The 22,698-nt window shown below is 46.8% G+C and overlaps 2 protein-coding genes across 2 annotated transcripts; one reads left to right on the top strand and one right to left on the bottom strand.

Moving 5' to 3' along the window:
• Window positions 1-626: 626 nt before the first annotated feature.
• On the bottom strand, window positions 627-3,126 carry Ciao2b (cytosolic iron-sulfur assembly component 2B). Its single transcript, XM_041650342.1, has 5 exons — window positions 2,575-3,126; window positions 2,336-2,415; window positions 1,967-2,092; window positions 1,320-1,365; window positions 627-866 (listed from the first exon to the last, which is right to left on the bottom strand). The coding sequence occupies exons 1-5, from the start codon at window positions 2,729-2,731 to the stop codon at window positions 769-771; spliced, it is 507 nt and encodes a 168-aa protein (XP_041506276.1). The 5' UTR covers window positions 2,732-3,126; the 3' UTR covers window positions 627-768.
• Window positions 3,127-10,927: 7,801 nt separating this feature from the next.
• Window positions 10,928-21,655, top strand: LOC121446761 (liver carboxylesterase-like). Its single transcript, XM_041649534.1, has 12 exons — window positions 10,928-11,059; window positions 13,319-13,523; window positions 14,862-14,991; window positions 15,660-15,793; window positions 15,875-16,133; window positions 17,289-17,387; window positions 17,660-17,800; window positions 17,920-18,000; window positions 18,301-18,445; window positions 18,837-18,980; window positions 19,370-19,442; window positions 19,864-21,655. The coding sequence occupies exons 1-12, from the start codon at window positions 10,984-10,986 to the stop codon at window positions 20,048-20,050; spliced, it is 1,674 nt and encodes a 557-aa protein (XP_041505468.1). The 5' UTR covers window positions 10,928-10,983; the 3' UTR covers window positions 20,051-21,655.
• The last annotated feature ends 1,043 nt before the right edge of the window (window positions 21,656-22,698 follow it).

Here is a 22,698-nt window from a genome sequence, read left to right as displayed (position 1 = left end):
AACTGAATCTACTGAGTTGAACCCATTGGTGGCTTGGTTATTCAGGTATATTTATGTATTTAAAAAAAAAAAAGTGTTTTTGTTTTTTACATTTGCAACTTTTGCTAACTGAAACATTGGAAGAGCTAAAAAAAAATTAAAAAAAGAGATTTAATTTCATTTGTTTGAGATAGGGTCTGTCTATATAGTCTTAGTTATCCTGAAATTCTTTATGCAGACCAGGCTGGCCTCAGAAAGCAGAGATCTGCCTGCCTCAGTCCCCTGAGTGCTAGAACTAAAGTGTGCACTACCATACCCAACTTACTGATTTATTTTATGTGCACGAGTATTTGCCTGAATATATGTATGCATGTATGGATACCATATGTGTGCCTGGTTCCTATACTCTGGAACTGAAGCTACAAATGGTTGGAAGCCTCCATGTGGGTGCTCGGAACCTAACCCAGGTCCTCTTTAAGAGCAGTTAAGTGTTTTCAACTGCTGAGCCATCTTTCTAGCCCCACTGGGAGAAATACGAAATAATGGGGGCACTTCACGGACTCACCCTGCAAAGGCACCCACTACCACATTCCCCTCTACAACAACAAATGACTCCATCATGAAAGATGCTGAGGCATGCTGGGAAATGAATATAAATTAGGGGTTTATTACAAAATGAAAAAAATGTTACGTTTCTCATTGTCAGTGATTCAAGAAAACAAAGCCACAAGCTCTTGGTGGAGCTGAGGCCAGGACACCTGTGTGCAGGCTGGTGGTCAAAAGCCTGGCTCATGAGCGGGCTGACAGACACTGATTAACGACCTCTAGTAGGTGGGTATTCTCCAGGGCGGCTGCCACTCGCTCCTTATCTGCAAGCTGTTTGTTCACTAGGTAGGAAAGAGGGGTGGAAAAAGAGGGTTAAAAAGCAACTCTAACCAGACTGCTAGCCTCAGTACAGATTCTACCTCTACCAATAAAGGTCCTGGATCACCTTCGCGGGACTCCAAGCCTTGATCAGGATATCCTTATCACCTGTGCCCACACCCTCTTGTCGGGATACATGCTTGTCCCCATACCTCCAGGGACTGCTCAGTCTGTCTCCAGTACTGCCTGAAGCCTGACACAATGTCCTTGGGGGAATATCAGAGGGAAGTTCATGGGAAGCAGGAGATTTAAGTCAGACCAGTTTGGTCTAGGCTGGATCTGGCAATTTTGTTCACTTAGACCCCTAGTCCTAAGTCCTAACCTTCCTTATAAACTGCTATAGCAAAGGGAAAGTCTCACACAGCTGGAGCTCTAGGGGGAAAGAAAAATCAACTTCCCCACCAGCCCACACTAACCTGCATGCTCCGAGGCGTGGGTCCCGGGTGTAATGTGCACATCCATCTGGGAGAAAGACAACCTGTGACTGAGACTTATGCGTTTGTCCTTATTCAAGGGGGGTGGTCCCTTCCCTGTGGACACCATGTCCCTACCTTCCTTCTTTTTTTTTTTTTAATATTTATTTACTTATTATGTATACAATATTCTGTCTGTGTGTATGTCTGCAGGCCAGAAGAGGGCACCAGACCTCATTCCAGATGGTTGTGAGCCACCATGTGGTTGCCGGGAATTGAACTCAGGACCTTTGGAAGAGCAGGCAATGCTCTTAACCACTGAGCCATCTCTCCAGCCCCCCCTACCTTCCTTCTAATCACTCCTCTTGATCCTGGCCCTTCTGCACCACCCAAGCCCACCTGCAGTCCATCCACTTCTACCCAAGGACCCCGCCAGCTGCTATTGACTTAAAGGTCTGCCAGTGCCTCCAGCAAGCCCATCTACGGCTTCCCTTTCTGCCACACTCCTCACTATTTTCTGGAGTATTTCTTGTCACATCAGCTTGGCGTTTCCTCGCAGTTCATCTCTGCGAGTTGGGATCCTTCCAGTCTCCACTCTGACGTCCCTTCTCCTCAGTAGCTGTTTCACCCTTAGGCTCGACTCCACTGACCTTGAAGCGCTGGGGAAGGGATCGCAGAAGCTTGACTTTGATAGACAGCCCAATAAGCGTCGCCATGCTGCAGTGTGGAATGGTGGGTGTGAAAGCCACGGCCACTGTGCTCTCGGGGTCGCTAACCTGGGTTGACAAGAGAGACTGGAAAGATCACACGACCGCCCCCTAGCACAGAGACCCTCTCTTTAGTTTATTGATTTGGCCAAGTCACCTAACTTTTATGGGCTTCAGTTTTAATCACAGCCATAAAGTGAAAAACAACCTCTTCGCTGTTTGTGGATGGAGAACGCCAGCCTTTAATGTATAATGGAACCTTTTAAAACTATTTGAACAAGCTCCCACACTCTGATGCTGCCGGTGACTCACCTGAATCCGAACTTGCTCTACTACGTTCAACTCCTCTAGTGTCAGCGGATGCTCGGGGTCATTAATGGACCGAATGAGATGTGCCAAGTGAAGGAAAAGGGACTTTAAGTTTTGGCCCAATCAGAACCTCCGCAGATATGCCTAACCGGGACACCCCTCCACCAGCGTGTGTTGCGCATCACTTCTTCCCGGTACCCCAAGCCCCCACCGTCCCGCCAGCGCCCAGCAGCGGCGGATATCGAAGATCTCGCGGGCATCGATGCTGTCGGGCACCTGTTCGTCTTCCTCGCCCGCCGTCACTGGCCGCTCCCCGGAGCGCTCATAGATGAGGGGGTTGGCGTTTTCGAGAAGCCCGCCGCGCCCACCGCCGCCAGAGCCGCCACCGCCGCCCACCATCCCGGAACTGCGGTTCCCACAACCCCCGGGTGGTGTGTACTTCCGCTCTACGGCGGGCGCACTTCCTGGGAATGAGGCGAGGGCGTGGTGTGACTACGGGGTCGCGCAAGGGACCTGCCACGCTCCTGGGACTCGACCGGTAGTTTGCAAAATATTGTCGTGCAGCCTACGCGGAGCCGGGGAATGCTGGTAGCTCTCTCCAGGGGATCAGAAGAGACTCCCGCGGCTCTTGGCCGTGCGATCCTGTTGGGAGCTGGAACGCAGAAGCCAATACCGTTTGACAAGGGCACTAAAAGCCCCTCGAGATTGAACCCAAACCACCCTCTTCAGGAGGTTAGGCCGAAAAGGCATTCGGATGCTCAAACTCGCTCTCCGGCTATCACGGAACCTTAGATCCACAAAAGTCACGCTGTTTTCCCCGAACAGGAATCGGCAGGCACTAATTACATGCTTTTAAAGTAGACGAGCGATTATGAACTTGAGAACGTCATATTTACGTATGAGTTGGGGAGGGCCGACATAACCTCTCAGGCTAGGAACTAAAATAGAAAAGATGATGTATACTTGAAGGTGGAGCCCGTAAACTATGAGTCCTGGAAGCAAAAAGGATTTTTTTTGGGATGAGCCCCTCCCCCCCGCCCCTCTCCACCGAGCTCTCACTGGGTGTGCACGTGCAATTCTCCTTACCCAGATCAAATTCCCTGAAGGTCCGCCCTATTCTCCATCTGGGGCCCGAGAATGTACTACTTACAGCTTCCTGCACTCTTCTTTCCAGGCAAAACCCCACAGTGGGAATGTGATTACAGGGGAAGTTAACACAAGGACTCAAGACTTAGGAAAAAGGTTCCTGATGTCTCAAAGGACCTCTTGGAGGATCTCCCCTGTTTGCTGGTCAGAGGCACACTGCAGCCTGTGACCTTAGCCTATTCAGGAACTCTCCTGCGGGCATAATGATCTTTCCAGGCACAACGTGTGCTCAGCCTACAGTGTCTGGGTCAAGCTTCTGGAGGCGGCCTTGATATTCTGTTGCTTGTCCGTGAGACACAGCATTGCCTAACGACAGTGCAGACACAGACCAAGACGCTGAAGTTAAAGTAATGTGGCAGACAGACTTTCTGCCTGTTTACATGTTGGGGTATGTGGGCCCTTGATTTCTCCTCTTCCCAGTGCAGGAGGAGACCTTTGCAGAGCACAGGGACTTGAATAAGAATTACACAATTGTGTAGAGTCAGAGGCTGAGCCTGAGGGTGAGGATGCACCCCAGAGAGGAGCTTGTGGAGGGTAGATGATTGGGGATAGTGTGTTATCATTCATAAACATAACACAGGTGATCTGAGGCCAGTCCCACGAGGGGTAGTGGTGGGCCACCCAAGGCCTTGGCAGGTCTCCTTGCGGGTGGGAGACCGTGACAGGTGAGAGACAGATAGATTTGCCATTCAGAGAGAGAGAGAGAGAGAGAGAGAGAGAGAGAGAGAGCGCTAGGGTATGGAGTTATTCCCACCCAATGAACTGCCAAAAACGTTCACAGATCCAGGTCTCTTGTGGCATTGGGAGGGTCAGATATTTCTGAGGACATCCAACACAGGATCCAGTCAAGCACAAGGAGCTCTGAGGAGTGTTGAACTTGGAGGTTAGACACCTCTGGGTGGGGGTGGGTGGGTGAGGGTTGGGACATTTTCATTCTCTGTGAGTGGCTGTGGAAGTGGTTGGAGCTGTTACTCACCGTGGGATAATGATGGTAATAACGGCTTCCTTCTGGCATTTGGTTCTGAATGTGCTCTCTGGCACTGACTGACTGATGAAAAGGGCTTCCAGCAAGGTTCCTTGTCCAGGAAGGTACAGAACCTCCTGGCCCCACACCCCATACCTGCACTAGGAGGCCCCTGTGTTCTGTTCCCCATGTGGAACACTTAGACCTGGGGAAAAACAATGCTTGACTTCCAGGGCAAAGGGGATGTGTCAGGCAGTAGCAGCCGAGCCTGGATGGCCCTGTCTCCAGGGTGTGTGTGTGTGTGTGTGTGTGTGTGTGTGTATGCGCAATTCTTTGTGTCTCTCACCACAGGGTATCCTAATGTGTACCCTGGTGACCCCTGCTAGGCCACTTGAATCTGACTTACCCTAAGGAGGCAGCACTTACTTTATCCCTTAGCCCCTCCCTACCAGACTTTCTCTTTTGCCCGCTGCCAACCAGGCTATTGAGGTCACCAGTGCCTTTGGTGGCAGAAACGTCAGCCTGACCCAATCCTGTTCCCTGCTTAGAAAAATCTGTAACTGCCGTGGTCAGAATCATTTACATCCACTAGAGGGCAGGTTTGAGTCCCATCCTCTCCCTTCCTTTCAGGCTTGGTTTCACAGGAACCATCAAACTGGTAGGGTCTTCGGTGAATATACAGGATTTACAAGAGTGAGCTCCTGTGTTTATTTTCCACAGTATGGTCACAAACTTTCTGGAGCTGGACTTTTCGCTCCAAGACAGCTCACTTCACCGCACAGCATGGCACAACTTTCTTATATCATCATAGAGGGTGAAGCATTATTGAGGAGTCTCTAAAGGACCACCTCAGCGAGTTGTCTCTTGCTGTGACAAGTGTCAGCCATAATTGGTGTTTCATAAGTTTCGTGGACAGAGATCCCATCTATACCGTGAAGATGTTTGACTGTGGGTTTCCGAAATGAGGATGGGGGTGTCAGAAAGCCCAGGCATGTCCATCAGAAGAGACTGCTGTCCCTTCCCCGTCTCCCTGAGCACCTATCCATGTATCGAGGGTCCTTATGCTTTTTAAAATTCCCTACACACCCATGGCTCTTATGACACCCCTATTACCCTTGGTCTCCCATGTCATTAATTTCCATTCTTACCTAATTTTCATCCGTAAGCTCTTTTATGTGTCCTCTAAGCAAAGAAAAACGAAACCCCTCCCTTCTACTGTGTCTTCCTATAAGGGTGCCAAATTGGGGTGTATGCCCGTCTTTTCCCAAGACATTTCATCTCTGTCACCACACAGCTAGATCTTCTTCCTATAGGCCTGAGATAGCCATAGCTTTTTGCCTCTGAGAAACTGCCTTTTTGGAATTCTGGTTTTCCCAGGTGCACCAAGTCTGTCTTTTTTCCGTAAACTGCATTGAAAACTGACCACAGAAGTGACGACTCTTGCATTGCTCACCTTGGGCACCAGAGGGCAGACAAAGACAAAGTTTCACAACTGCCGGCTGCTTCTGCCGGAGCCTGAGTCTATTGCTGGTTGCAAGCTTATTTCAGCAGATAGACAGTGTTAGTGGTGGACTTTGTAGATTTCAGCACTTGTCTTATTTTTGTAGGGCTTTTTTTTGATCAAATGATAAGAGTATGCGCTCAAATTCACTCATTTACTCCCACAGCTTAGGATAGTGGGATAAAATATGAGGCATGTAGCCACACCCACTTCGGGTTTGAGACTGTTTTCTGACTAACAACAAGTGTTTCTCTATGCTTCTTTTCATTAACCGTTGACGTGAGCCCTGTTTCCTGGCAACCAACTGACTGCTTCCTGGAGCTGATGTTTGGAAATAGAATACAATTCAGAACCTTCAGAGTCTTGTCTACCCTCTCACGGAGAAGAGTCGTGTGTGAAAGGTTCTGTCATTGAGCATTATGTCGCTGAGATTCAAATGACACTTTCCTTTGATTGTGAGTGAACGTCTTGCACCCACTCACCTGTTGGTGCACATCTGAGTGACTTCTGGTTTGGGCTATTTTAATCAAGCCGTCCTGCACGCCTTCAAACAAGACTTTGAGTTGGGCACAGTGGCACAGGACTTTAATCCAAGCGCTCACTCAGGAGGCAAAGGCAAGTGAATCTGTGAGTCGGAGCTAGCCTGGTCTACAATGTGAGCTCTCAGACAGCCAGAACTATGTAGAGAGCTCTTGTGTCAAAACAAAACAAAATACAAGCAAACAAACAGAACTCATGGCTTGGTGTGAAGACATTCACTTGTTTCTTCAGGCTAAAGTCCTGAAAGTAGAATTGTTGAGTCATAGAACAAATGTGTTTAACATTCAGAGAAAAGGTGAAATTGCCTTCTCAAATCACCATCTAATCACTGTACTTCCCCTCTATCTGTGTGTAGTTGTATCAGTTGCTCCAAGTCTTTGCCAACATTTTTGCTTATGGGTCTTAAGTTTGATTATATTAAATGGGTGTGAAGTGGTGTCTCATTTCAGCTGCTTCCTTGAGCTTTACTCCCTTCCCGCTACACGCACACACACACACACACACACACACACACACACACACACACACACTTACCACTCTTTCACAATTTCCTCATGTACAGACAAATCTAGTGAGACTCTCTGTCCCGCATTCTCTATGGTCTTGGCCTGAATGACAGTGCACTAACTGGCAGAGTGCATGGGACCCTCCTCCAGTTTGCTGCAGAAGCCCAGGATTTGGGAGATTACAATACCGTCCAGTTAACTAGAGGAACTGGTTCTCCGACTCTGAGCTTGGAGGACCTGGAGACCTTCAACCTCCACACCTCAGCTGTTCCTTCAATCAGGGAATTGAGGATACAAGATTTGCCCAGGCAGGAACTGGGATCACAGAATATGCATCTAATTGAGAGCAGGGGGATAGGACAAGTCCTGATTGTACTATACTAGGGAAATGACCAAAACCCAGCCACGGAACAAGTCTGCTGCCCCCCTTCCAGCATTTTCACCAGGTATCCGTGAGTGTGTCACCCCTTAGGACAGAACTGTGGCCTGTTAGCCTTCAAAAGGCACAGAGTTATTGGGACACACAAAAGTTCCTGGTGTCCCACATACCTCAGTTGATCTTAGTGGTCCCTGTGTTTCCTTCACCATACACCTACCCTGGTGCAGGCTTGCAGAGCAAAGGGCATGTGTGCTCTGGGCCTATCAGCAACTCTCAGGCTCTTATCAGAAATTGAACCAGAAAGACCCAGGCTGTGTGTGCAGCACTTACACTCCCCTAGTGTGGACACATTGACCTCCTCCTGGGTCTCTGCACTCTGATAGTGTAAACTTTCTTGTTCTCTTCCTGAGTCTCCCCAGTCAGATCCACTGAACTCACCTCACCTGTGACCCCTGCTGTGGGTCACCAGACTCTGGGAGGTCACCAGGGTTCTCCAAGCAGGAAGGTCTGCCTGACTCAATCATGGCTACTGTTTGGAGTATTCTTTGTCTGGATTCCTGGGCTCAGAGTCAGAGATAACTGTAAAAGGGTATAGAGAGCTGCGTGGAATCACACCTGATGGAGATGTATAATCAACTCCTATGGCTAAAGTCTGACCTATGCTATGATCACGCAATGATTATCAGCTGCCTGCATATGCGTGGGCCTATGGGCAGTGCCCACCTGGCAATCCGGGATTGGCAGCCCATGCCTACTTAGGGGCTGAGAGAGGTTTGCCCGTGGAAAGAGGTCAGAGAGAGGGAAAGAGAGAGAAGAGAGAGGAGAGAAAGACAAAGAGAAAGGAGAGAGGTCAGAGAGAGGGAAAGAGAGAGGTCAAAGAGAGAGGGAGAGAGAGGAAAAAAGGAGAGAGGAGAGAGGAAGGAAAGAGAGGGGAAGAGAGAGAGAAAGTGAATTAAGTCCTGGAATAAACTCCAGCAAGAAGAGCTCCGGTGGTCGCGTCATTCCTTGCGGGACGAGGGTGAACGCGACAAAAGGAATGGAGTGTGCCTGTCCTCTTCCATTCTGGCCTGTGTCATCCATGAGAACATTACATTGGCAGGGGCTTGCAGACGATGCCCAGGATTACTTAGAAGGGTGTATTAGCTGCATGTTTTGTGATACACCTTTAAACCCAGATCCTGAAAGCTGAGAGAGCAGGCCAGCGTGGACTACATATAATACTCTGTCTCAAAAACCAAAACAAAACAAAATGCAGAAAGAGAAGAAATATGTTCATGTAATTTTATTTACTGGATATGGCTTTTTAGCTTCCAGCCAGAAGGACATTTCAGTGTAGATTATGCAAGATTTTATGGCAAGGTTTTCTTTGAAGATAAAGCACTGTGGGTATAGGCAGGCTCTAATCAGGATCATTTCTGTAGGTTTTGTCTGTTGCAATAACTGTCAGTCATCACAGGCAGGAGCCCTCAGTGAGATGCATGGACAAAGATGCTGTCTGGAAGGCCATTGTGTACAGGCAGCAAGTCACAGGACAGGGTGAGCACTTTTCTGAGAAAGATGTTGGAAGTCACTCTTGGGTGGCTGTGAGTGGCTGCTGCCCTGGCCTCATCCACAAAGGTGGCACCAAAGATGCTGATTCCTGCGGGTCAGATGGGGAGGGCTGCAGCAGAAGATTTGCTTGGCCAATTTGGCAATCAGGTCTGCCAGACTCTGCAGTGTTGAAGTTGTGCTGTGGGAGGGGAGGGGCCAGAGAAGTGGAGCTGCAGAGGTGACACACAGCAGGAGGAGGGTCTCCCTGGACCCCTCCCTGCACTCCCAGGCAGAGAGGATCAGGACTGCTTAAGACTGCACAGCACCCAAAGCAGGACATTTTCTGAGGTAAAGAAGAGTCGACAAACCCAGGGTGTCCAAACACTTATCTTCACTCATGCTTAGAGTTTGTAGTTTGTTAGGTCCTTAGGGGAACGTTCCATTATCCCTCATTTCCTGGTCCCCAGCACAGCAGGCCAGCATTTTGCGTGCAGTCACAGTTGTGCGTCTCTCTCAGCTCTCATGCCAGTGCCGCACAGGCAATGCTGTGTGTGTGTGTGTGTGTGTGTGTGTGTGTTGTTTGAGTCTGCCTGAGATGCTATGAGGTTCATGTTCACAGACTCAGGACATCTGTGAATCTGTTTGACTGTGAGGTGTGTCCTGGAAGTGGGAAGGGAGCATCAGAAGGTCCAGAAATGTCCAGGAAATAACACCCTATTGCTGTCACCCTGAGTACCTGTCCATGTATGGAAGGCTATTTCTAACTTTTACAGATTCCCCAAGGACTCTTTGGTTCCTTGTGACTAATCATTCTCATCAGATCCTGTATTAATAATTTATATTCTGACTTTATTGTTGTCCCTAAACTTTTTTAGGCCCTGTATTAAAAACTTTCTCTTATAATATATTCCATTGTACTAAGGTGATAAATGGTGCTCAATCTGTCTCTGTGTTCACCTAAAACATTTTCTCTGTCATTAAAGGGCTCTATCCCCCATCTTCTAGATCCCTATGCTCACAAGACTCCTGCACATGACAAACCCAGGTCATCCTAGGACACTACCTTTTACATTGCCTTGAAGGCTAGCCATAGGACATCATCAAAATGATGATTTTGTAATGCCAATCTTCAACACCAGGAAGCAGAGTTGAAAACGAGCTTCAGTTGGATTCAGGAGCTGGGCAGAGAGAAAAGCTCTTCACTTGAGTGCACATGGGCTGATGCCTTGGTTAGCCACTAAGGCAGTGGTTCTCAACCTGTGGGTCATGACCACTTTAGGATTTGATTGAGCCTTTCACAGGGGTGGTATGTTAGGATTTCTGTACACTAGATTTTGTTTGGAGATACCCACAACATAAGAAACTGTATTAAAGGGTCATAACATTAAGGAGATTAAGGACCATTTCACTAGGGCTTGAAGGTGTTATTGAACTCATAGTCAACACATGCATACACAAACTCACCTCCCCCCCCCCCACATACCCCACACAGACACAGACAGGCAGACAGACAGAGAGAGAGAGAGAGAGAGAGAGAGAGAGACAGAGAGAGAGACAGAGAGAGAGACAGAGAGAGAGACTGATAAAAAGAGAGAGGGGAAGAGGATGAGGTCACACTCAGAGCACCTGCCCTCTCACTTCTCTCCATCTGAGACATCTTTAGTGTGTTCCTACCCACAGAAGCCCCGCGGCTTCTCCTGTCACAGCTTTCTGCTCCCCTGATCTTCTCTCCCACACCACATTGGGTTGGTGAGTAAAAGGGCCAGGGATCCTGGTGACTTCATATTCAAGGACAGGAATTCTGACATTCCAGGACTTCAGATGCCGTGCCATGTCTATCCAAGAGTCCCGGGAAGGAGCAGAACCTGCAGAAGTGTCATCGCCCTGCCTGCTGGCTATTGATTCCCTATTGACTTCTGCCTTATCCGTTCTCCTGCAATAAGAACTTTGCCCCACTCAACCATTTTCCACACCCACATCCTACAAGGTATAAATTTCTGCCTGGGCAAAGCCTACCTGTTCTGTTTCCTGTTGTTGTGAGACTGTCATCTTGTAGGAGCCCAGACTTCTGCCCGGGATTCAACCATGCTACTCGGTAGACTTCCTGGCTGGCTGTTTGCTGTGGCCTGTGGGCTCCTGCTTCTCCTCCTCCATGTGCATGGTGAGACTGTCTCAGTGAGCAGAGGGACCAGGGTCAGAGCTGCCCAGTTCTGCAGAGTCAGAGTCTGAGCTCGTGGGAGGGAAGGCACCAGGGAGGGAGGAGCTGTGGAGACAACAGATGAAAGTGTGGATTTGCGAGCCCTCTAATGCCCACACCAAAGCCCACACGATGGCACATGGAGGGTCAGAGATGTGTAAGGTTACCATGTACTGAGGAGCCAGCAGGGACAGAATGTGGCTGCGGCTGGAGCTCCTAGAGAACGTGCACGGTGACAAGACTTCCGTCATAATGCCAAGCGTCTCTGAACCTGTCACATTGTCAACTAGAGAAGTGACCTGTCAATTTTCTTTCCTTTTTTTCCCCAATTTTATTGATGTTTTTATTGAGCTCTACATTTTTTTTCTGCTCCTCTTCCTGCCTCTCCCCTCCTCTTCAACCCTCTCCCAAGGTCCCAATGCTCCCAATTTACTCAGGAGATCTTGTCTTTTTCTATTTTCCATGTAGATTAGATCTATGTAAGTCTTTCTTAGTGTCCTCATTGTTGTCTAGGTTCTCTGGGATTGTGATTTGTAGGCTGAATTTCTTTGCTGTATGTTTAAAAACCATTTATGAGAGAGTACATGTGATAATTGTCTTTTTTGGGTCTGGGTTACCTCACTCAAAATGATGTTCTCTAGCTCCATCCATTTGCCTGAAAAATTAAGCTGTCGTTATTTTTCCTGCTGTGTAGTACTCCATTGTGTAGGTACCACATTTTCCTTATCCATTCTTTGGTCAGAGGGCATTTAGGTTGTTTCCAGGTTCTGGCTATGACAAACAAAGCTGCTATGAACATAGTTGAGCACATGTCCTTGAGGCACGACTGAGCATCCTTTGGATATATACCCCAAAGTGGTATTGCTGAGTCTTGAGGAAGGTTGTTTCCTAATTTTCTGAAAAATCTCCATACTGACATCCAAAGGGGCTGTACCAGCTTGCATTCCCACCAGCAATGCAGGAGTGTTCCCTTTACCCCAAACTTCTCCAGCATAAGTGGTCATCAGTTTTGTTTTGTTTGTTTGCTTGTTTTTATATTGGCCATTCTTACAGGTGTAAGATGTAATCTCAGAGTTGTTTTGATTTGCATTTCTCTGATGACTAAGGACGTTGAGCATTTCCTTAAGTGTCTTTCAGCCATTTTAGATTTCTCTGTTGAGAGTTCTCTGTTTAGGTCTGTACTCCATTTTTTATTGGATTATTTGTTCTTTTTTTTAAAAAAAATATTTATTTATTTATTTATTTATTTATTATGTATACAATATTCTGTCTGTGTGTATGCCTGCAGGCCAGAAGAGAGCATCAGATCTCATTTCAGATGGTTGTGAGCCACCACATAGCTGCTGGGAATTGAACTCAGGACCTTTGGAAGAGCAGGCAATGCTCTTAACCGCTGAGCCATTTCTTTAGGCCCCGGATTATTTGTTCTTTTGATGTCAAATTTCTTGAGTTCTTTGTGTATTTTAGAGATCAGACCTCTGTCTGATGTGGGGTTAGTGAAGATCTTTTCTCATTCTGTAGGCTGCCGTTTTGTTTTGTTGACCATGTCCTTTACTTTACAGAAGCTTTTCAGTTTCAGGAGGTCCCATTTATTAATTGTTTTCCTCAGTGTCTGTGCTACTGGGGTTGTATTTAGGAAGTGGTTCCCTGTGCCAATGCCTTCAAGTGTACTTCCCACTTTCTCTTCTATAAGGTTCAATGTGGCTGGCTTTATGTTAAGGTCTTAGATCCATTTGGACTTGAGTTTTGTGCATGGTGATAGATATGGGTCTATTTTCATTCTTCTACATGTGGATATCCAATTATGCCAACAGTACTTGTTAAATATGCTTTCTTTCTTCCATTTGATATTTTTTGCTTCCTTGTCAAAAATCAGGTGTTTGAAGGTGTGTGGAATAATATCTGGGTCTTCGATTCGGTTCCATTGGTCCTCCTGTCTGTTTTTATGCCAATACCAGGCTATTTTCAGTAGTGTAGCTCTGTAGTAGAGTTTGAAGTCAGGGATTGTGATGTCTCCAGAAGTTCTTTTATCGTACAGTGTCCTGTCAATTTTCAAGATGGCCAGTGGACAAGGTTTCCAGCCCTAAGTAATACAAAAAGACTCATCTCTACATCCTGCAGCTGAACTGAGGGGACCCAGGTTACCTTCCCCATGTACCACGGAGACAATGAGGTAGGAATTCCCAAGTGTGGTAACGACTGATGGCTTCTCTTCCCCTACAGGACGGGACTCATCCAGCCCCATCAGGAACACACAAACAGGGCAGGTGAGAGGAAGCCTTGTCCCCGTGAAAGATGGCGAACTTGGTGTCTATGCATTCCGGGGAATTCCCTTTGCCAAGCCACCTGTAGGACAACTGCGCTTTGCTCCCCCGGAGCCCCCTGAGCCATGGAGTGGTGTGAGAGATGCAACCTCTGAGCCAGCCATGTAAGTTCTGGGGCCCAGGGACCCTCAGACATGAGCTCTAGCCACACTGCTTGAGCTCTATAGCAGTGTTCTTCTGTCCTGAGGGCATCTCCCATGCAGTTTTCAGAGGAATGTGCTAAGGATTAGAGAGGAACCGCTGTGCCAGGCTCCTGGGTCAGAGCTTGGCACCTGTAGGGACTTAGCTGCAGGTTCTTCAGTGAGGAGCAGAGACTAAGGCCATTCTTCACGGTCACTGTGACCACTCATTGTCCAGGTGCCATTGGCTAAGGACACATGCTTTCCACTGGAGACAATATGGAAGAAGGAGGTACCGTGAGTGTCTGGAGTGAGATGGAGAATGTCTTACTACCCTGTGGGATTGTCTTTTTCATCCTATGGATCCTCTGTGAGCAGATTCTCCACTACCCGAGTACTTGTTTTCTGTTGTGGTGATAGAGGACCCTGACAAAAGAAGTGAAGAGAAGAAAGATTTTAGCACAGGTCACAATTCCAGGAAATAATCAACCATAGGAGGAAACCACAGGGCAGAAATTTCAGGGAGCTGATGACATCAGATCCATAGTCAGGAGCGCAGCCTATGGGTCACATGCATGCCTGCTAATCCTTCACTTACTCTCTCCATTCTTACACAGTTCAGAGACCCCTTCTCAGGGAATGGTGCCTCCTACAACAGGCAGGCGTTTTTAGCTCAATGAATATAACCAAGATAATTTGCCACAGGCACGTCCCACAGGCAAATGATCTAGAACAGCGGTTCGATTTTTGTGGGTTGCTATCCCCCCAGGGGCTGAATATCAGGTATCCTGCATATTATATATTTACATTATAATTCATACCAGTAGCAAAATTACAGTTAAGGAACAGTGTTTTGGTTGAGGGTCACCACACCAGGAGGAACTGTATTAAAGTGTCACAGCGTTAGGAAAATCGAGAACCACTGGTCTAGACACTCCCTCATTTTGATTATTTTTCCAGGTAATTTCGCACTGTGTAAAGTCAACAATCAAAACTAGCCGCACACCAGGATTAGATAATATAGGAGTGATGAACACCAGTACAGGAAGATGCTCATCCTCATAGAGGAAGCCAGCAGTCTCTGGATACTAGCCTATTCAGGATATTACTACCCAACTGGAGGCCCACCTAAAAGTATTGCTTCATCTTCTTCTCTACAAAGCTGGTGGCCTTTACCTTGGCAAGAAGGGACTTTAAAGAGGGGTCAGATGTTATCACGGCATCATGGAAAGTAGTGTCTGGATGTGGCTGAGAGAAAATTCAGACTATAATTTAGGTTTGACCACCACCTATCTTGGGCTATCTGTCTTCCGTTTTCACCAGGTGTCTGCAGACAAATCCACAGGCCTCAAATGAGAGGAAGATGAGCGTGCCTCCCCTCTCTATGTCTGAGGACTGCCTGTATCTCAACATCTACACACCGGTCCATGCCCATGAAGGTTCTAACTTACCTGTGAGTGTCAGGATATCATCAGCTTGGGGAGAGGATGTTTCTTTCTCTGGAAGATTGGAAGGGCTAAAGTAATTCTGAGATCCCTGTAGTTTAGATCCTTATTAGTAGTCTTACCTTATCGGGGTGAAGGAGGTCATCCCAGACATGGGGAGCTGCTTAAGTCTGGGTGTGTGACTCAGAGCTCTGGGACTCTAGATGTAAGAGGTTCAAAGTCTTTGATTAAACCAGGAATTCTTCTATCAACTTGAACCTGGCAGAACTGCCCTGGAGGGTACTCGAGGTCTTCATTATTGTCAATACGAAAATTTATAGCTGCAGGTTATCTGTTGTGCCAATGAGATATGATGTCCCTTCTGATTAGTAATCAGAAAGAAACACACGTGGAGACATTCCTGTTTGTCCCACTTGATGAGAGAGATGTCATCATTTTAGTTCTCGAGGCATTAATTCATGCTGAAGTTTCCTTATGGTAAATTGGGGATAAAAACATGCTTGTAGGCCTAGAGTACCCCATCGGTGGATCATGTCCTAAAATCCTGAGTAGGAGATCTATGTGTATGTCAACTTGCTGGACCTACAAGAAGACAAAGAAGTTGATAATCCAGTAGGCAGTGCAATTGATCTTGGACTGGGTGTGGTCCTCCTGAGTTCTGTGTTGATGTCTCCAGGTAATGGTATGGATTCATGGTGGTGCACTGGTTGTAGGAATGGCTTCCATGAATGATGGATCCATACTGGCTGCTACTGAGAATATAGTAATGGTCTCGATCCAGTATCGCTTGGGTATCCTCGGCTTCTTCAGGTAAGACTGGGACTGGGCTGGACAGTGGGGTCTGAGTAGAGCATAGACAGACCTGTGATTCCTGTTCCTGCCACTTCACAGCACTGGAGACAAACACGCCACAGGCAACTGGGGCTACCTGGACCAAGTGGCTGCCCTACGCTGGGTCCAGCAGAATATTGCCTACTTCGGAGGCAACCCTGGCTTGGTCACCATTTTTGGCTCTTCAGCAGGAGGCACAAGTGTATCTTCACTTGTTGTGTCCCCCATGTCGAAAGGACTCTTCCACAGAGCCATTATGGAGAGTGGAGTGGCCCTGCTGCCTGACCTTATCTCTGACACACCCGAGGTGGTCTACACAGTGAGTGCCCTCATCAATACCCATCCTTACTTTGCTACCTCAGTCCTTGCCTCTGGGACTCCATTAACCTGCTAAGTGAGGAAAACAAGCATATTGGAAATGCCTTCTTCCCAGTAATTTCAATAATTTCTGAAAGGTATAAAATTTAGAATGCATCCCCTGTGCTGAGGGTGTTATACATGACAGCAAAGCTGTGCCCAGTGGCTTCCACCATTAACAAGATTCTTACACATGGTTTCCCAGTTTGCTTCTTATTGCTGTGATAAAGACCATGACTAAAAGCTACTTTCAAAGAAAAAAGGCTTATTTCAGCTTAGGGTTTATTTATAGATAAACTTGACAGGAAGTCAGAGTGAGGGCACGGGCAGGTCACTGGAGGCCAGGACTGAAGCAGAGGCCAAGGAGGAGCACTGCTTACTGCCTTGTTACCCATGGCTTCTTCAGTTTGCTTTCTTATACAGCCCAGGACTTCTGCCCATTGGTGTCACTTCCCTCCAGCATCAGTCACTTATGTAGCATCTTGAGGTGAGATAGGAAAATGCCCCGACTCACCTTTGAGCCAATCTGATAGAGGCATTTTCTCAGTTGAAGTTCCTTTTTCAAGATTCCCCAGGCTTGTGTCAAGGTGACAAAAAAAATCTAACCAGGACACATGGATTCAGGGAAGGGGCCAACTTGTAAAAATACTTGCTGTGCAAGTGTGAGTCCCCACATTCAAATCCCGAGAGTCCACCTCAGGCTAGAGGTGGTACTATGTGTCAGGAAACCCAGTGCTCCTATGCAGAGATGGAAAAGAGAAACAGATCGATCCCCGGAAGGCCATAGATCAGTTAATATAGTATAGACAAATGCGAATTAGAGGTAAGGTGACAGATGACACTGAGGGTGACCTCTGACCTTCTCACGTGAAATATGTCGCATCATACCCATTGTCACACATGAACACACATAAAAACAAACAACAATAAAGCAAATGTTCAGGCCCCTTTCCCAGCTATCACTTCTGGACAACTGAAAATGTGAACAGCTCCACCTAAGTCCTTTCATACACAGCAATGAGCAGGATGTGGTATTTAGGGGCAATGACATCTACTTGGAACCATGAAAACTCTTGGTTTGGAAGGATGAACCAACCAGTGCCTGTTCCATTTACAGATGGTGGCCAACCTATCTGGATGTGATGCCAAGGACTCAGAGACCATGGTGCACTGCCTACGAGAGAAGACTGAGGCAGAGATTCTGGCTATCAACCAGGTCTGGATAATTGTGTGGTTTGGAGGACTTAGACACCAGCATGTGGGATTGCCAGTCCTTACTAGTTGAACCAGTTAATTTGTCTCAGTGGTTAGCTGTCCTTTTAGTACTGTGTGCAGAAATAACAAGACAGGCTAATTTTAATGTCCAGTTTCTTCTGGAGTGAAAGTATCTTGAGATGAGATAGGAAATGGGGAAATCATGTGGGTATTCAGTGGGCATCAGAATATTTAGGTGGTTGATCTTCAGCACTGACTCTTAGTGCCCCTTAGGTCTTCATTATAATCCCTGGTGTGGTGGATGGGACGTTCTTACCTAGGCACCCTCGGGAGCTGTTGGCCTCTGTGGATTTTTGCCCTGTCCCCAGCATCATTGGTGTTGACAGTGATGATTTTGGCTGGTCAGTCCCCTTGGTAAGACCTGGTTCTAAGCCCCTGGGAGCCTAAACTCAAATGGTGGGTTATGGGAACTCAGAGATACTTTGCTCTAGAGACAAACCATCCTATACTTAAGACTCTCCTCTACTTCCCAGTACATGGGCCTTGATCATGTCATAAAGAACATAACCCGAGAGACCCTGCCAGCTGTTCTGAAGAGCAGAGCGGCACACATGGTGAGAGACCTTGGCTCCTGTCCCGATATAATTATTATTAGCATTATTTATTATTGTTAATGATTATTCTTAGAAAGATCACTAATAACAATTATTGTAATTATTTTGATACACTCTTCTCAGCTACCATGCCCAGAAATAAAGGCAATGCATATGTGTGTTTCTGTGTGGATTCAAGCGTTATATGCTTTCTGCATCCCCTGTCTCATCCCAGGCCACGTTCCTTACTAGGAGGTTGCTCCCTACCTATCCAAGTGCTTGCCCAGTAAGCATATCTCTTCCTGATTCCTCCTGGTGTAGATGCTGCCTCCTGAGTGTAGTGACCTGTTGATGGAAGAGTACATGGGGGACGTTGAGGACCCACAGACCCTGCAAGCACAGTTCACAGAGATGATGGAGGACTTCATGTTTGTGGTCCCTGCACTCCAAGTAGCACATTTTCAGCGTGAGTACATCTGTAACAAGACCAAGGGCAGGGGGAGGTCAGAGCTGTGTCCCAGGTGAGCACTGTAGTGTGGAGACCTGACACATGTCTGGATCACATCTCTGTTACCAGGCATCTTAAGCGACTTACTTCAGTAAATCCTTATGTCTAGTGCAAAAGAGAGACATTTTACCCATGTCTAGAGGAGGAAACACGTTAGTTACACTTGGGGGTCTTGTCCAAACCACTCATCTGTTTACAAAAATGTTTTCCCATCATTAATTATCCATCCTGGGGTCACCACTCAGCTGTGATTCTAGATAACTTTAGAGCAAAGTTTCCTATCACCAAGGATTAGGTGGGAAAGCTCCACTGAGAAAACTTTTAAGTCCACATGTGTCCTCACTCCCAGGATCCCATGCTCCTGTCTACTTCTATGAGTTCCAGCACCAGCCCAGCTTCAACAAGTATAAGCACATCCGGCCACCCCATGTGAGGGCTGACCATGGCGATCACGCTGCCTTTGTCTTTGGCTGTGCCCTCTGGGGAATGAAAGGTGAGTTTTTCTTGAGCTGAATGGTGTCCTTGGTGTGTTCCTGAGGGATTACTGAGCTCTCAGTCCAGTCGGGGAAACTGAGGCTCTGGGAGAGAATGGGGTCAAGCGATAACCATTTCTGAGGTACAACAAAACAAAACAAAACAAACCACTACCAGGATTAGAATATGAACCTTTCCTAGTCCAGCTTGTGCTGGAAGGAATGGGAGAACATTGGGGTCAGAGTGAACCAGAGTAGAGACTTGGATGGATGCTGGGTTCTGAGTGGTGAGGGAAGAGAGTATATACCAGGCCTAGGGTTCAGAGTTAAGCTGCGGTTGATATAGTAGAGCATGAGTTGGCACCTGCATGAGGTAGCTACAACTTGGACCCTCATCTCCTGTCTGCAGTTGACTTCACTGAGGAGGAGAAGCTGTTGAACAGGAGGATGATGAAGTACTGGGCAAACTTTGCAAGACATGGGTGAGAACATGCCCCTCCCTCAACCTCCTATACAAGACCATCCAGGGCTCCCAGGTGTGTGTACCTCATTAGCATACATGGGTCTTTATTCACACTCTAGTCTTCTCCATCCCAGGGCACACTTAGGCACACACCTTCTAGCTTTCACTTACTGCTCATCCCACAGAGTCCTGGTGGGTGAGTCACAGTATTGTGGTACTGTTCTTTAGATTTCTTCCTCTGAGAGGGAGACACAAAACTAGACAGCTTCCCTGGTTTCATATCAGACACTGGAGGGTGACCCTTATATTCTATATCAGCACACCAGTCCATCTGTCCCCTTAGGCCCTTGGCCTACCCATCTACTGCTCTGACCCCAATCAAGGCGTCAGGTCTTGGATCAGAGTGACCTCACCCTTCCCTGCTGGTATCATATCCACAGGAACCCCAACAGTGAGGGTCTCCCCTACTGGCCTGAGTTGATCCACGATGAGCAGTACCTGAAGCTGGACATCCAGCCTGCTGTGGGTCGAGCACTGAAGACCAGGAAGCTGCAGTTCTGGACAAAGACTCTGCCTCAGAAGATCCAGGAGCTAAAGGGGGCTCCGGGCAAGCATAAAGAGCTTTAGTGCCAGTTACATGAAAGGTGTGTGGTGTTGAGGATGGATGAGGTCATTCCGAGGTTACAAAGTCCATTTATTTATTTTTATTCATTCCAAACTCACATAAGCCTTTCTAACCTCAGCATTTCCCTTTCACTGTGTATGACAAACCCTCTGTGTGTTACTCCTTATCTTTATGGACACATTTTATTAGAATCGATAAATGGTCCCACAACCATATGGATGTGTGTTCCCCTCATCTTCTTTAACACTTCGCTCTTTTAGACTCTCTCCTTCCTTCCTTCCTCTCATCTTCTCTCTCCTCATCTCCAAGCCTCAGACCCTCTTCAAATGAAGCAGAAACCTCAGGCACTGTTGACGTTAGGAAATCCCTTGTCCCCTCTCAGCTAGTTCATGTTTTCTCGTACTTCTAATTTGCCAATAGCAAATCTGATTTCCCAAAGTTCATTAACTTCATAGGTGCAGAATGTTGCTCCCAAAAGTTAATAAACTACAAAGTGGGCTCTTAGTGTCTGTGACCTCAGATGTTTGGAGACTGAGAACGAAGGGTTGCATAAGCCCAGGGCAAGATAACAAGATCCACATCTCAGAAACAAAACAAAATACATAACCTCAGTAACTTACAACCAGTAACAAATGTACAGTTTATAGTTTTGGAAATCCAGGGTCAGATGCCCATAGATCTGCTGTGTGGTGAGAAACAGTCTCTGGCTAGAGGTTTTCAGGATTTTATCTTGTGCCCTCTGCTGGAAGAATGTGTAAACAATGGCTTTCCTAGGACAACATTAAGTCCCTGCTGACTTGAACTGGGGACAGGGAAGACTGTCCTCTTAGTGAGACTGACCGTGCAGGTTGTTTCCATTCTATTTGTAGAGCATTCATTGACGTTCCTACTACGAGCTTGCCCCCGCTTTTCAGTTCTGCACATACATAGTAAACTTCTAACAGGGAGCCAAAATCTCTTCTAGACTTTTACTAATTATCTTACTTTCAGTGGCTTGAGCGTGGGTTGTTTTTATGAGGCTTGGGAATTGATCTTAGGGACTGTACATGTTAGGAAGCGCTCCACCCCTGAAGTACAGCATTGGATTTTTCAATTTTATGTGTATGGTTAGGAAATCTGAGAAAATTCTCAAGGCACTCAACTTCCACCACATTAGATTAAGAACAGCCCCTTTTCCATCCAAGGCTTTCCTCAGGCCATGTGGTATCATTCCATACCCTTAGCCTGGATTCAACATAACCCTCACATTACATACCTTTAGCCTGGGTTCAACATAATTCTCACATTATTTTATCTTGTTATATCGGGGGCTTGTCTAGAATCTAATATAAACAGAATGTTTTGTGATTGTCTCTGTCACTTAACATAAGGTTTTTGGTTCCTTTCATTGTGGAATGCCACACTACACATTCTATCCACGTATCCAATCTATGTACAGCTGTACCACTTGCTTCTTTGTTCTTCTTTGTTGGGACAAGGTCTCTATGTAGTCCAGGTTGACCCTGAACTCATGATCTCACTGCTTTGGCTTCATGAGTGGCTGAATTGTAGGTGTGGTCCTCCAATTCCGGGTTTGGATTTTAATAAAGCTATATTCTTACACATGATTGCATGTGATCACATGTATTTTTTTGATTTACAACCTAGAGCATAATTGATAAGTAATGAGACACATGTGTTAAACAACTAAAGAAGTTGTAAGAGGTATGTCAGTGGTAGAGAGCTTGCCCTGTATGTACAAAGTTATGGGTGTGTTGCCCAGCAACATAGAAAGTATAATAAAGCCAGATCAGATGACATGGGCTTGTAATCTTAGGTACTTAGAGGACTGAGGCAGGTATCACAAGTTGAGCCCTACCTGAGATATGGAGCAAGGTCCAGGCAAGGAAGGGAAATTTAGTTATGGTCTGTCTCCACATAGGAAGTACAAAATATGTAAAAACTCTAATTTGAATTAGTGGGTTATTAAATAGAGGGGAGGGGAGGAGGAGGAAAAGAAGGAGGAGAAATAAAAAAGAGGGAGAAGAAAAGAACAGAAATAATGAAATTGGAAGGAGAATATGGTAGGGTCTGGGAGTCTTGGGAATGATGGGGGTAAGAATATTTATGACACATTGTACTCATATATGAAATTGAAAAAGAATAAAAAAGTCTCCTGGTACTGGGAAAACAGTTCAGAGATAGACCACTTGTCTGACGTGTGTAAGATCCTAGATACAATTCTCTGGGCTCTCTTTAGAAGCTTTGAGGTAATTGTCTACATGAGCTGATTGGATGTCAAATTTCCATGTCTGTAGTGCCTGCACTATGGGACAGTATGCAAACTGGGAACTAAGCTGGAGACTTAAAAACACACGCACGCACAGACAGAGACATGGGGTCATCCTTCATACAAGAATCCCAACTTTATTATACTCAGGAGAAGCTTATATAGGGATCCTTAACTGATAGTTATGCCCCAGCTCTTGGGATCTTTCAGCGGCAGGCCTCACCAGAACCCACTCCCCTGCCATCAGGGTCTCATGCTCAGAGCAGCTGCAGGCACAGGTAAACACTTTGTTTTGCTCAGTTCACTCTAGGGTCTGAGGCAGGTAGAGAAAGTCAAGGGGCCAGGGGTCTGCAGCCCCCAACCATGTCCTACCAATCACCA

Source organism: Microtus oregoni, unplaced genomic scaffold (genome assembly GCF_018167655.1).
Source record: "Microtus oregoni isolate MIOR12 unplaced genomic scaffold, Mior012 000004F_ref0000308, whole genome shotgun sequence".
Lineage (NCBI taxonomy): Eukaryota > Metazoa > Chordata > Mammalia > Rodentia > Cricetidae > Microtus > Microtus oregoni.
This window is presented reverse-complemented; position numbering and strand designations above follow the sequence as displayed.

Coding starts and splice junctions, on each gene's coding strand:
- Ciao2b (XM_041650342.1), bottom strand. CDS start 2,731: ATGGTGGGCGGCGGTGGCGGCTCTGGCGGCGGTGGGCGCGGCGGGCTT. Junction 2,416..2,574: donor CGATGCCCGCGAGATCTTCG/ATATCCGCCGCT, acceptor TTCACTTGGCAC/ATCTCATTCGGTCCATTAAT. Junction 867..1,319: donor CCACGCCTCGGAGCATGCAG/GTTAGTGTGGGC, acceptor TTTCCTACCTAG/TGAACAAACAGCTTGCAGAT.
- LOC121446761 (XM_041649534.1), top strand. CDS start 10,984: ATGCTACTCGGTAGACTTCCTGGCTGGCTGTTTGCTGTGGCCTGTGGG. Junction 11,060..13,318: donor TCTCCTCCTCCATGTGCATG/GTGAGACTGTCT, acceptor CTTCCCCTACAG/GACGGGACTCATCCAGCCCC. Junction 17,801..17,919: donor TTGGCTGGTCAGTCCCCTTG/GTAAGACCTGGT, acceptor TCTACTTCCCAG/TACATGGGCCTTGATCATGT.